The sequence below is a fragment of the Sturnira hondurensis genome, unplaced genomic scaffold (assembly GCF_014824575.4).
Source record: "Sturnira hondurensis isolate 20B ecotype Veracruz unplaced genomic scaffold, ASM1482457v3 Scaffold0007401, whole genome shotgun sequence".
NCBI classification, from domain to species: domain Eukaryota; kingdom Metazoa; phylum Chordata; class Mammalia; order Chiroptera; family Phyllostomidae; genus Sturnira; species Sturnira hondurensis.
Genome location: NW_028080032.1, coordinates 6410767 through 6424113, shown reverse-complemented (window position 1 = coordinate 6424113; position 13347 = coordinate 6410767). Strand labels below are relative to the sequence as shown.

At 47.7% G+C, this 13347-nt stretch overlaps 1 protein-coding gene across 4 annotated transcripts in view; it reads right to left on the bottom strand.

Moving 5' to 3' along the window:
• Positions 1-13347, bottom strand: part of SLC23A2 (solute carrier family 23 member 2) — a 118942-nt gene that overhangs the window by 33271 nt on the left and 72324 nt on the right. For all 4 annotated transcript variants that reach the window (XM_037051698.1, XM_037051697.1, XM_037051699.1 and 1 more), the window contains 2 exons: positions 9743-9859; positions 7120-7277 (listed from right to left, as the gene is read on the bottom strand). In XM_037051698.1, the coding sequence (XP_036907593.1) occupies positions 7120-7277; positions 9743-9859 (275 nt within the window). The remainder of the gene's footprint in view (positions 1-7119; positions 7278-9742; positions 9860-13347) is intronic.

Sequence of the window (13347 nt, the reverse complement as noted above, 5' to 3'; positions counted from 1 at the left end):
GCGCTTGATGTTCTCATCTGATAAAGCGGCTTTTTCAGGCACTTCCCCAGTGTTATACTATCATCCGGGTACATTTTAGATACTTCTTCACATTATCTTCATGATCATGGAGCCAGTGCCCTGGTCCGTACTAGGGCACTCCTCTCTGCGCCTCACTCACACTGGCACCTAAACCACAGTCCCCAGGCTTCCCAGGGGAACAAGACTGCCAGCGCTTTTATTTCGTACCAACAACTGGAAAGGAAACAAGTTAAACTGTGCCCTCTTTACACTAGGGGTTGGCAAACAGGCCTATGAGCCAAGTCCAGCAAATCGCCCATTTTTATGAGTAAAAGATCTACAGGGACACAGCCACCCCCATCTATTTACAAGGTGCTGACAGCTGCTTCCGAGCTGTAACAGGGGAGTCAGCCAGTCCCGACAGAGCCCACAGCACCCAAACCTTTCCTGCTTGTCTCTTCACAGAAAAAGTCGGCCGCTTTGTCTATGATGAAGCGTATCTTAAATATGTGAAGAGGTGGTGGATTTTTGCAAAACGAACTTTTTACAGTTAATGGTGTCACTGGATGTCAGTAAGGAAAATTCTGAGCAGAGGCACCTTTGTCAAGATACCCTCCCACGGAGGCCTCTGACCCCAGGACAGCAAAAGAACCTAACCAGCCAGTTTGTCACGGCTGTTTGTTTATGGAGCACTTCTACACTGCAAAGTTTAAAAAATGTCTTTATACTTGATGTCATTAAATTTACCACCCTTTAATTGTTCCTGGAGTTTGAACCCTAGTTTAAAAGTTTAAAATCCACCCTGACAGTTTAGCTCACTGGGTTGGGTGTCGCCCGCAGACCAAAAGGTCACTAGTTCAATTCCAGGAGGGCGCATGTCTGGGTTCCAGGTTTGGCCCCCCAGTTGGGGGCGTGCAAGAGGCAATTGATCAATGTTTCTCTCCTGCTCTATCTCCCTCCCTTTCCCCATCTATAAATAAATAAGATTTCCTTTTTAAGTTTAAAACCCCATTCCAATAAAAAGGAAATTCACTCTTATTTCATTCTCGTATTTGCATAGTTTTCATGATTCTTGCATTTGGATCTATAATTCATTTTGAGTTGATTCCAAGGAAACTCAATTAAAAGCAAGTGTAACCATTATCTTCAAGTTCATGTTATTCTGGTTTTACAGATAAATTCTAAAAATTATATGACCTATTGTGGTCAGCATTTTTAACTAGAGAGACCCCTGGGGAACCTGGGTGGGAAGGACACAGCTGACTCCCACCTGTCCCCTCCAGAGCCCTAGCTCACAGCGGCAGGCTCTGTCTAGAGAGCACACGGGGACTCCGGGGGCTGGCTGGGTGTGATTCTGGAACCCCTTTCCCAATATAATAACATCAAGAATTTCGGGTCATGGGCTGGGAGGCTAAAATACTTTTATCACTCGAAGATCTGATCAGTCACCGAGAGGCCCGAGAGGGGGCGTGGCGATGTTCTGTCGGTTGTGGTTAGATGGCTGGACACGTGAGGAAAAACTCATATAACTGTACATGGTGAAAGAGGAACATTTTATGGTCTGTCAATTATATCTTGATAGATATGATTTAAATTATATCTACAAAGTTAAGGGTCTTTCCGGAAATGGAAGTTACGTGGGAGGAGGATGACAACATAGTCCTTAAATACTGAGTTAGGTAGTTTAAAGAAACCCACTAAATTTAGAAATGAGCTTCCCCCTGGTAGTTGGTGAGAAGCTCTGCCCCCTAGGCCTCTCCTTGCACAGGTTTTGCCAGGACAGTCACCTGGCTGACAAGAAAGGTTAAGAGGGGACAGGCAGCAGGCCATGAGGGGAAGGAAGAGCCATACAGAACTGTGGGAATGAATGTGCAGGGTGAGATGTGATGGTCAAAGAGAAAAAAAAAAACTGTGAAGAACTAAATTCATTAACCCACATTTACTCCGAGGACTCAGTCAGTCTCCTAGTCCCAGAAGCATCAGAAATATTAACAGAGAAGCAGTGTGTTAACAGAAAGGGAAAGACCACCCAAGAAAGCTGGAGTTGAAGTGGCAAAGCTGATGGCCGTGTGGCCCCGGAGCACAGCCAACCACCTGCCACACTCTTCCAAGTCAGGCTGCTCTGCCAGATGCCCCCGCCCCGCCCACTGCAACCCCTCTGCTTCCCTTCCAGAAGGCCCCCTAAAATAAAGAGCGCCCGCAGATGAGTGCAGACTAGTGCCCGGGATTAACCAGAAGAGGCTTTGCAAGACCAGGTGGCTTGCCCAAAGTCACATGAAAACGGTGGAATGGCAACAAAAACACCTCTAAGGTCAAAGCCTCCTCTGCTTCCACCACACAGCAGATTGGAGGAGGGAGCTTTGCCCCCTCCCCTAAGGTCATTACCTCCAGGTTCCCACTGGCCCCCATTTCTTTAATATACAGGGTGGGGCAAAAGTAGGTTTACAGTTGTTCATATGGAATATACAATAATTAATAAATAACAACGCCAGAATAAACTGTGATTCTTGTACTCATAACTGCAAACCCACTTTTGCTCTACCATATACTATCTAACATTCTAAGTGAACAGTTATTTTTTTAATCTGGTGGGAAAAACCCACAACTTGCTACTTAGCATGACAGAATGTCAAGTCACCTATGTAGTGATTTTGGCAAAATTTTCATCCTGAATCACCATTCCCCTAGCCCTGTCTCCTTAGGACAAATAAGGGGCAGGGGGCATTGTTCAACAAATCAAATACCACCACAAAGACACAATCAAACCACTTCTGACCACAGAATACTTAACAGACGACTGGACTCTCTAAAAAGGGGGTGATGTGGAGGGAGAAGGTAGGGACTGTTTATTGAGATCGGAGATGCAACGAACAAATGCACCATATGAACTGGATTGGATCCTGGTTCAGGGAGGTGGAGGGACGAGCCATAAAAGACATTTTAGGGACATGTTAGGAGATTAAATATGAACTGTATGTTAGATAATGTGGTAGAATGGGTGTTGAAAGTGGTTACACAGGAAATCATCATTGTTAGGAGATTTTTAGGGGTGAACCAGCATGCTGCCTGCAACTTTACTTTCAGGCAGTTCAAAAAAATGTGCATATACCCCACACAAATTATATATACAGAAAGAGAATGTAGGGGGAACCCATCTCCCCACCTCACTCTAAGCACTGCACCCCTCAATCCCTTTAAGTTTTATCAGCAGTGGAGTTCAAAGCCTGCACTTGAAGTATCCCACAGTCATCTCTGTACACAGTGAGCACAGTCTATACAGGTTGCTGGAACCCAAGGAGATGGAAGACAGGAAGGGTGTCTCCTCAGGGCGGACAACAGCACCAACTACAATGACACTTTTGGCCAAAATCCCATCTTCACTCAGCAAAGGAAGGTTCTATGCATCAACAACAGGCCTGTGATGGCCAGGGTAGGCTCCTCCGGGAGGGGCCCCCCCACCCACAGACTTTTGCTGGAGAGCTCCGAGGGATGCCTCCGAGAGGCATCTGAAGCAGAAGGCTGGAAGTGACCCCCAAACACAGAGCCTGCCACACCTCAGGGAAGGCCAGGGAAGGCTGGCGTGGGACGCAAGCCAGAGGGTGCCGGGGGCCCTCTTTCACCCCCAGCTCTGCTCTGGGTTGATAGGGTGGGGTGGGGAGCACTGGGGAACTAGGAGCTGCTCTGTCGGGAAAGGCAGAGGTAGCCAAGGTGAAACAGTGGCTGAGTCCTCGCCACAGCCAAGGAGGCGAGGGTGCTGCAAGCTGGCTGAAGCCCCTGTCCTGAACTCCCGGGGTTTTCAAGACTTTGTACTAATTCCTGAAACAAATCCAAGGGGTGGCCGGGACTGACATCACAAATCAAAGGGAATCAGGAATGCTCAATCCTCACTCAAGGAAACTCAATAAAGGCATAGTTGAGAGCAAAGCGCAAGAGATCAAGGTCAAAGGGAAGAAGGAGGGAAGGAAAGGGAAAGGAGGGAGCAGGAGGGGAAAGAAGCAGGCTTGGCACGGGTCACCCACAGCCCTGCAGACAGAAGCTCTGGGAAGCACTAAAGCCACGGGAGTCGCACAACTGGGGCTGGGACCCACAACCTCCATTTCAAAACAGCCACGGTCCGCAGAGAAAAGGAACCACTCTTGTAGGGAGTGGGCAGTAAAGGAGGGAGGGTCTGCGGCCCATGCTGCACCAGACACACTTTGTGTGGCCTCAGCCCAGCCCGTGGGAAACATGCCTCCAAACGAGCGGTTGTCACATGGTGACATCTCACAGAGGCAGTGCGAGTTTGTGCTCAGGTTTGCAGAGACATACGACCCCTTCACTGTTTCCCTATCAATTTTGATTGTTTTTGCGGAGTTACACAGGTGTCCAGGAACAGTGTGCCCTCTTCAGCAAGGCGCCCATGTGAAATGAGGATGGGGAATGGCATGGCCACTGCCCACAGGTCGGGATGCTTACACTTTCTTCCTCTGAGCTAGTTCTGCAGCTGTCTCAGCTTCCTCAAAATAAAGGGACCCCTCCTCACAAGCACAAACCACGGGTGGTCTTTAGGTCCCAGGCACCGGCTGCATCCAGTGCAATGGAGTATAAAGTAATCAGCAGGTGGCTAGCAAATACACAAAACGACATACAGACAATTCTATAAGCCAACCAGAGTTGGAAAAGTCTGAAAATCCATCTTAGACAAGATTGGGCGCCTTCAGGGTGGTATAGCCGTAGACTGAAAATCCATCTTAGAAATCACAAAAGCTGAACAGGGAAAACTTTTTCTTCTGCTGCTCAAAGCCTAAGTGCTGAACTGCCCCCCAACCCACAAAACAAATACTCTTGGCGACATCAGCACTTCCTTCTCGCACGGTCCCACCCTAACAATCCCCCTGCCCCAGGGGCCTCATCTATTTATTTGATCCAGTCGTGCCCAAGAAGTAAACAGGCACGTCGGTTAAAAGGATCATCCACAGCCTACGGTGAGGTCTGTGTGAGCGGTTCAGCAAAACTAAAAGGCTTTTCATATTATTCACACACTGTAACTTTCTAAACATATTTTAGGAAGTTTATAATAATCCACGAAAACACAATAGGCCCATTAAAATAACGGCAAGATGCCATCCATGGGACAGATTCCTCAGGAGGAGGCTCCTCTCGTTTTCACAAGAAGAGACACAGCTGAAGAGCTCGTGTATCCAAGGTCCTCCCAAGTTCTCAGGCTTGCTTGTTCCACTCCCCCACGTATGAAAAAGGAATCCTCATTTGCCATATTTTGTAAGCTTTTGCTTTACACTGAGAAATGCAGGTTCTGACTGTCCATGAAATTACAATTTACCATTAAAACATGCAACACCTGATTTAATCAGCACCGGCAATGTGGCTGACTACAGCTGACCTTGGCAAAGGACCAGGGAGGGCACAGCTGCACAGTGTACATTTTACCACAATAAAGAATCTTCCTATTAACCAACGATTCTCAACTATAGGCACGGCCCAAAATCACAAATAGTTTGTGCTACAAGATCCTGATGGGTCAGCTGTTTGGTGGTGGGGGCGGGGAGGACGGGACACTTCCCCAAGAACCAGTGCCCTATGTACAAGGTAAGGCTCACCAGCCAGCCAGCAAAAGCTTTTTAGTCCACTCTGGATTTGAAATACAGAACCTCAAACGCTGCATCAAAAGAATGAGAGACACTGCCAGCCAAGTTTAACTGCCTGGAGCTAAGAAAATGAATCAAGTCCTCCCTGGAATGCCAGAAACACACTTCCTTCCTCTAGCAGGCAGCAGCACCCCGGCCCTCTCCTCAGCCTTCAGGCCACACGGCTGCTTGCTTCCACTAGCAGATCTGCGAGGGAGCTGCCATTCCCCTTCCCAGGGCGCTGCCTGTGCCTCCAACCAGGACACCCTAACACTGCTCATGGTTTGCCCCATATTCCCCTGTCCCTCCTCCACCCCTCCCCGTAAGGGCAGTCCTCTCAGGCCCCTGAGGACTCTGAATCATTGGAATACAGTCTGTGACTCCCAAGTCTGTACTATCCCCTTTCATCCCTGAGCAAGCAGGGCAAAGCCCTTCCAGATTCTCTCTCAAGAAGCAACAGACAGAACTAGAACCCATAAACTTACTCAGCTGTCCCTCCCCTGAGGACAGTCCTGTGAGCAGAGCCCTGGGGTAGAGGAAGAAGCTGTAGTATGAAGAGGGCGGGAAAGGGGACAGGAGAAAACAAAGCAAGCCTGCAGGAGGCGGCAGGAAAGACGGGCTCTCTTCCCTCCTCTGCCAGCTGCTCATCCACCTAAGCTGGGAGCAGCGATGCAAAGCCAGAGTCCCGGCATCCAGGAGGGGAGCACACTCCAATGGGAAAGGACACAAAAATAAAAAAGGACACCGTGGAATAAGAGCCACATTAGGAGAACGTACACAAGATGCATGTGTGGGGATTCAGAGAGAACAAGGTCAGCTTCAGAGTCGGAGATGCTTCACAGAGAGGGAGGGACAAGGCAGGCCGGGGGATGAGCAGGGTTTATGGGGTTGCTGGGGAGCACGAGCACAGGGGTGAGAAACAGCAGGGCTGCTCAGGCAGGAGCTCAGCCCAGGGTGAGCGCAGGAAAGGGGACAGCGGGGTTCAGAGGCGTGGCTGGAAGGGCAGTGGGACAGAGAGCAAGGGAGAAGCTTAAAAAGTAGTTTTAAAATCCGTTTTAAACAGGGAGTGGGGCTGCAACCTGGCAGCTCCAAGGAAGATGCTGATGTTGGAAAAACCGCTCAGAGCAGGTGCAGAATAAGACTAGGAGAGTAGCCCTGGAGGCAAGGAAACCAACTAGGAACCTCGTGGGACAGTCCAGGTCTGAACTAAAGGAATGTGGGCAGGAGCGGGTACTGGAGAGAGAGCCTGCCCTGTGGCTGGTGGGACAGAAGGAGCTAAGAGTCAGACTTTCCAGCTTGCACAGCTGGGTGGGAGATGGTGCCATCCACCAAGAGAAGAAACGTGGTGTGGGTTGGGTGGGGTCGAGGCCCACTAGAACAATCCCCTGCCGCACCCCCGCCTGTCCGTCCTACCAAGCAGCCCTAGGTAAATGGTGGTGTTCAACGCCTTCCTCACACAGGGTTTCAGCATCCAAACTTAGTATCCCAGTCTCACCTGCATCCAAACGTTGTCTGCAGCAAAGTCGTGATTCCCACACAGAAGAAAATGGTCCCAATGAGCTGGCTGGTGGCCCACTGGTCATACCCCACACACATGGCATCGGCCAGCAGGAAGGGCACTGCGATCGTACCACTGAAGCAAGTCAGGTAGTGCTGTGGGTGACAGGAAGCCAGAAGGAGAAAGAGTTAACCTTCCTCATTTTTTGGCCTGATTTCATCCTAACTCACGCCTCCATTGTTTTTAAAAAATAGCCCACATGACAAAAAACTCTTTTTTTTAAAGTACATGCTTAGATCAAATACCAAATCATATTTCTTTTTCAGCATTTCTCCTCTCCATTACATTTCCTTGTCTTATTACTCACTTAGATTATTACATCATTACTCACATGAATCTAGGCCAGCATAAAGAAGTACTTAATGCAAGCACTGGTGATATTTTACCTACACAATTTTTACTGGGATTATCCACTTTTTAAAATATATTTTATTTTTTATATTATATTTTTTAATCAAATATATTTTGATTATGCTATTGTAGTTGTCCCAATTTCCCCCCTCCACCAGGTACCCCCATTCCCTCTGGCAATCCCCCCATTAGTTCACATCCACGGGTCACACATGTAAGTCCTTTGGCCACACCATTACCTATACTGTTTCTTTTCAGCATCAAATGCTGAAATGATAGGTCTTTCTCCCCTGATCTGTTAACATGAATTATTTTGTGCTGAACCATTCTTGAAACAAACTCTAGTCTTGCTGTATCTTTCACTTTTGCAATTTGACTTGCCAATATTTTATGTAAAATTTTATATCAGTATTTTTTTAATTGATTTCCAGAGAGAGAAACATCAACCTGTTGCTACACTTATTTACACATTCATTGGTTGACTCTTGTTTGTGCCCTAACGGGGGTCAAACCTGCCACCTTGGAGTATGGGGACAATGCTCTGACCAACTGAGCCACTCAGGCAGGGCCAGTCAACTTTTTAAAAAAAATTCTCTCAGGTCTGGGTATTAAACTTCCACAAGCTTCCACCACACCGGTGTTTTCCATCATTTTCTCTGGGCTGGCATTTTCTGACATCCATCAGGGAAGGACTAAGGGCCTACAGGGGTTGCAGGAATGTTCCAGAAAAAGCCCCCCCCCTCCCCTTGGGGGCCACCTCCGTCCCCTGTGGCCCTAGTAGGACATTCCCGGCAGCCACTGCTCACTTCCCTCCCCCCCAGAGGCCTGCTTGTTCGGCCCCTACTTCTGTTCTGCAAACCTTCATTTTCTCCCCAACAGTTTCCCCTCTTCGCCCGTTTGCCAAAATGTGTTCCTTGCAGCCCATAAAACCCAACTTTTACAACTAATAGGTGTTTTGTGCAAGAAACAGGACCATTTGCCATCCAGGACTTCTCAGAGCGGTTCACAAGCTCAAGAACACTGTACTGTCAAGAAGGGCCTAATGCATGCAGGGTTTCCCAATCCCATTTGACCAGAGAAGACTTCTAGAAACACCTGTAACATAAACATTTCAAAAAGCAGGTTTCCTGAATCTGTTTCGGAATGTTCAACCCAAGCAAAATTATCTGCCAGCTCCTTTGGTCAGGACTCTTCCTTGATTAGACACCTTTCAGTCCAGGTTACCTAAAGGGGGTCAATGGGGCGCTGTGATACCTAAAGGGGGTCGGTGGGGCAGAGGTGAGGGGGAGTGCTAGAACCCTGGACCAAACTATCAGCTGTCAGGGCAGGTGCAGTCTCACCTCCAAGTGAATAAACTTGTCTGGGCAATGAGATGGACTTTCTCAGCATGTAAAATACCCCAGGATTGAACTGATCGTTCAAATTTGAAAAAGGAAGAATGGAAAGTCAGACCTAAGAACAGAGTCCAGGCTAAAATAACCAAGAAAAATACAGGCCAGCAATGTGGGTCCTGGAAAAGAGCTTCCGGTCTCATCCCCTTTCTCCGAAAGCCCCACTTCGATCACTTAGTGGGAAAAGGGTGACGAGAGACAAATGGGGAAGTACCAGAGACGGAGGAGCCCTACAGGGGCTTGACACCTTGTGTGACTTCCCGCCCAGTCCCCCGCCCCGCCCCGCTCCCCCGCCCTGGCAGCCTCCCCGCCCGGCTCCCACTAGAGCTGCAGCAGACAAAGCCGTTACTACTATGGCAAAGTTTGTCTTCCTCTAAAAAGAAGACATTTAAGTCTTGGCCAGTGTAGCATTTCTCAGTGTCACCTGTATTTCATGACAGAGTTGACCATGATTACAGATTGGTTAACTCAAGTCAGGAATGGGAGATGAAAACTAGTTCTTCCTTTCTCCATTCTTCTACTTTTCTCCTCCGTCTACTCTTCCCTTTTTCTATATAATCTTCTGTCCTTCCTTCCCCGTCACTTCTTTTGCTCATTCCATGACCATTTTCCTTCTTTCGTTCCTTGGTTACCTTCCTAACCCTGTTCGTTTCTTCCTTTCATTATTATAAAACTGATGTTGACAATTACCATCCATCATTCTTAAAAGAGTAATTTATAATAAAGACATTAATAAATAAAAATCAAAGTTGAATTTAAAAAACATCCAGAGAATTTGAACACCTGCCAGTGGTTACATCCTAAAGGCATCATCTTACCTGCAGCCCCAGAAATATGCACAGGTACCAGGGAGGGACGTCTTCTATGGTGTAAATCATGTCCGATCTCTGGGGGTCTAGACTGCCGGTGCTGTCCAAGGTCTCGGCCAGAGAGCTCTGTGAGCAAGAGGGGCAAAGGGGTTGTTTAATAAAACAGGCACTAAGGTTAGTGCTGCTTAGTACAGGTCCGTTACTGAAAACCAACTTTGTAAAGTGGCTGCCACGCTCCCATAAAATGAAGCCACGGTTACCTTTGACACAATGCTCAAGCACACGGGCCTAGTGGGGTACTCAGATCTTCAGAGCTCGGGGGTCCAGTATCTGCTGCCCTCAACTCATCCCCAGGGGCACCCAGCTTGCTCAGAGACTGTCCCCAAGTCTGGGGACCAACTGCATGGAGGACATGCTCTCGGGTTGAGATTACGAAGTAATACCTTGGCATGGGTAGTCACTGGGTGGTGCCAGGATGAAGAAATAATATGAAATGCTAACCACTTTCAAACAGAAAGTACTAATCTGCCACTCCTACCCCACCCCATCCCTGCAAGGAGAACAAACTCTGTGCCTAAAAATAAGCTCCTACATTTTTCTACCAAAACACTGCTGCCCAGACACAACATAGAGTGGAAAGAACAAACTTCACAAGTATCCAGATATGTGATTCACATTTTACTTAAAACAAGACTAAAAATGCACTTACAGTTTAGGGGCAATTTTCTTTTTTTCCCCTCCAACCACTACTAAAGATTTTTTTAAATGTTAGGTGTTGCATGCTTTTGAGCCAAAATCTTCACAAAGACCAGACATTTTAGGTTATAGTCCAACATTCCCAGATAATGAAATTCTGACGACTATCCCTAGCCTAATTTGTGCCCTCTCATCAGATGGATTTGGTCCACAGAAAGATTCTGACACCACATGCCTATTACTCAATTTTCCATGCACAGGACAAACAGGGATTTAGGAGCCAAACTTCCCAGAGCAAAAGAAGTGATGCAATTCAGGCTTACCCTCTAAAGCCTAAAGGTAAATGTCTGATGTAAGTTACATTTGATCTAATGCAAATGTGACTTGAATACGACCTTTCCAAGAGAACTTTTTCTACCATTCACACAATGGATAATGGGAGATTTATACTGTTGAATGGGCTAAAATGGATTAGGTGTGTCTCTTAAGAGTTTGTTGGTAGGGAAAGTACATGTGTGAGGAGTGTGATACATGGTGCCCTCCTGTGAGAAGTACTCGGCAGTCTGGCATAGCCAAACCATGTCCATTTCAGGGAAAGGTTTGGCCCTTGCCTGGCACATGGGAGGTAATCTCTCATCTCATGGAACACCTGCCTCTTAAGAGTGTGTTTGTTCACCTGAAGACTGCCCCAAACGCAGTTTGTGCTAGCGATGTCATCCACGGTAGAGGCCTTGGGTACATGGTATCAGTTTGACCTCTGGTGGCATTGGACAGTAAGGTCAGCCATGCAGTGGTCAGTCATACCTACTGTAAGACTGATCACCAATAAAACCCTGGACACTAGGCCTCCAGTGGGCTTCCCTGGTTGGCAACATTCCTTGTTGTTTTGGGGAAAATTAGGGACTGACCACATGACTCCGCTGGAAGGGTCTCCTGGACCCTTCCCTAGGTACCTTTTTGCTGGGAACCACTCTGCCTGGTTTCAGGAGTTGTAACCGCCCCCCATGGCTAAGGCTGAGAGAGCGACCTCCAGACTGTGAGCCACTAAGGAGACAAAGCTTATCTCCCTGGCAGCAGTGCTGCTTCTGCTTCATCCATCTCTGCCCCCAACGCTTGGTCAGTTAGTCAGTGATGGGTATGACCCCTCAGGGCGGGGGCAACCTAAGCCAGACCGGATCACTTGGAAGGCCTTCAAGGAAGGACTCAGGGGCTGCAAAAAAAAGGGAGTGATGGACGCTCGCCCCCCAGCTATTTGACATAGCCCGAGTTCCCAAGTCCTCTGGGAGAAGTGCTTCCTGGCACCAACCCACTTAAGCCTGAAAACCTACGATGGGGAAGGTGGTGCAGCCTCTTGCTGGCTAGAGTGGGATCTGGGATGATCAGGCATAAGTAAGAGTTCCTAAATTCCTGTGAAGCCTGCTTTGCTAAGAGTGCTTTCATTCTAAGGGTCCGAGCAGGAAATGAGTATGTCTTCCAAAGTTTTTGCAACCCCCTTACCTGACAGAAACTGACTCAGATTAAGCCCTCAGATCTCCTTGAAACTGATCCTTGCCACCTAACATTGACTGGTGAGCTTTACTTGTATTCCTATGTGTTCTAAACCTAATAAAAGCCATTAAAGAAGAGGTTCTTGGTCCTTCTCCTCTGAGAGATTGACCACCTCTCCTCCCCAAGCAGATCATTTCTTGGTAGTTTCACTTTCATCCGTGGCAGATGGGGGTACTTGCTGGCAAAGTTGCCCCCACACCTTTTTCCATGGTTTTAATCTGTATCCCTCCTCTGAAAATGCTGTAACCATGAGTGTGACAGATTTTTTGAATTGAGTCCTCGCAAATCACTGAGCCTGATTCAGGAACCCCTAAACTCGGGTGACCGACCATTTTGCTGACAGGACACAACTATGGATTTTAGACTTGCTATGAAAAGGACAATGTAACAGCATCATGCTATCTATAGTCCCCTAGTGGGAAGTGTTACTGCTCACAAAGTAACAGAAATAACTGAAAGCACAGCAATACTACAATTAGATTAGTACAACCTGTTACAGTATATCGTAAGTAATATTTTTGTGACGATTTCAAAACAACTAGTTTTAACTACTATTTCATGAACAGAAATGAAAAGACTGTATTTGTCCTTGTAGGCCTGGCAGGCTAAGATTAAAAGGTGTACATGCATGTATGTGTACAAATATTCTCTCTCTCTCTCAAGTTTTCTTAGTAATGATATAATAGGGTACAGCCATGCCCCCCGCAAGAGGGATCTGTAACGGGGTCCAGAACTTGGGGTGTCCAGGAAATACCAAAAATGTGATGTCCTCACCCCCACAAGTCTGAACTAGGGGATGGGACACATGGAGCAGGGCCATTGAGAATTACTTTGCATACCAAAAGTTCTGCAAATAACTGCAAAAACAGTTATTTAACATATCTTTTGGTCAGTCTCATAGATATGTCAAATAGCTGTGGCCATGCTTTGAGCCAGGGACTTGGGAGCAACTTCAACCCATGAGGTAACTGGGAGGAAGCTGCCCCTGGCTACAGTGTCCGTGTGAGAGCTCAGAGCTGGTTTGCTCCATGCCAAGGGGCCACACCTGCCCAGACGTACAGTCATAGCCCAGCAAAGCTGTAAAAATATGGGAATACTGGCAGGCGTAGCTGACTGTGGGAGGATTCAGAAATGAGGATACAGAGGAAGACTCATACCAGGATTTAAACCCAGGTGCAGCAGCCATGTGGGTTAGAACCAGGTGGTTTGGGGGGACCTTCACCACATGGCTTAGGAAGCAGGAAAGCAAGATGTAGCAGCCGTGCAGAGCTCTCCCTCAGCTGTTCGGAAGAATGCGGGGGAGACATTGTGGGAAGGAAAGGGGTGAAAGGACTCTTGCTGGTGGGCCTGAGAAGGTGCCACGTGGTTTT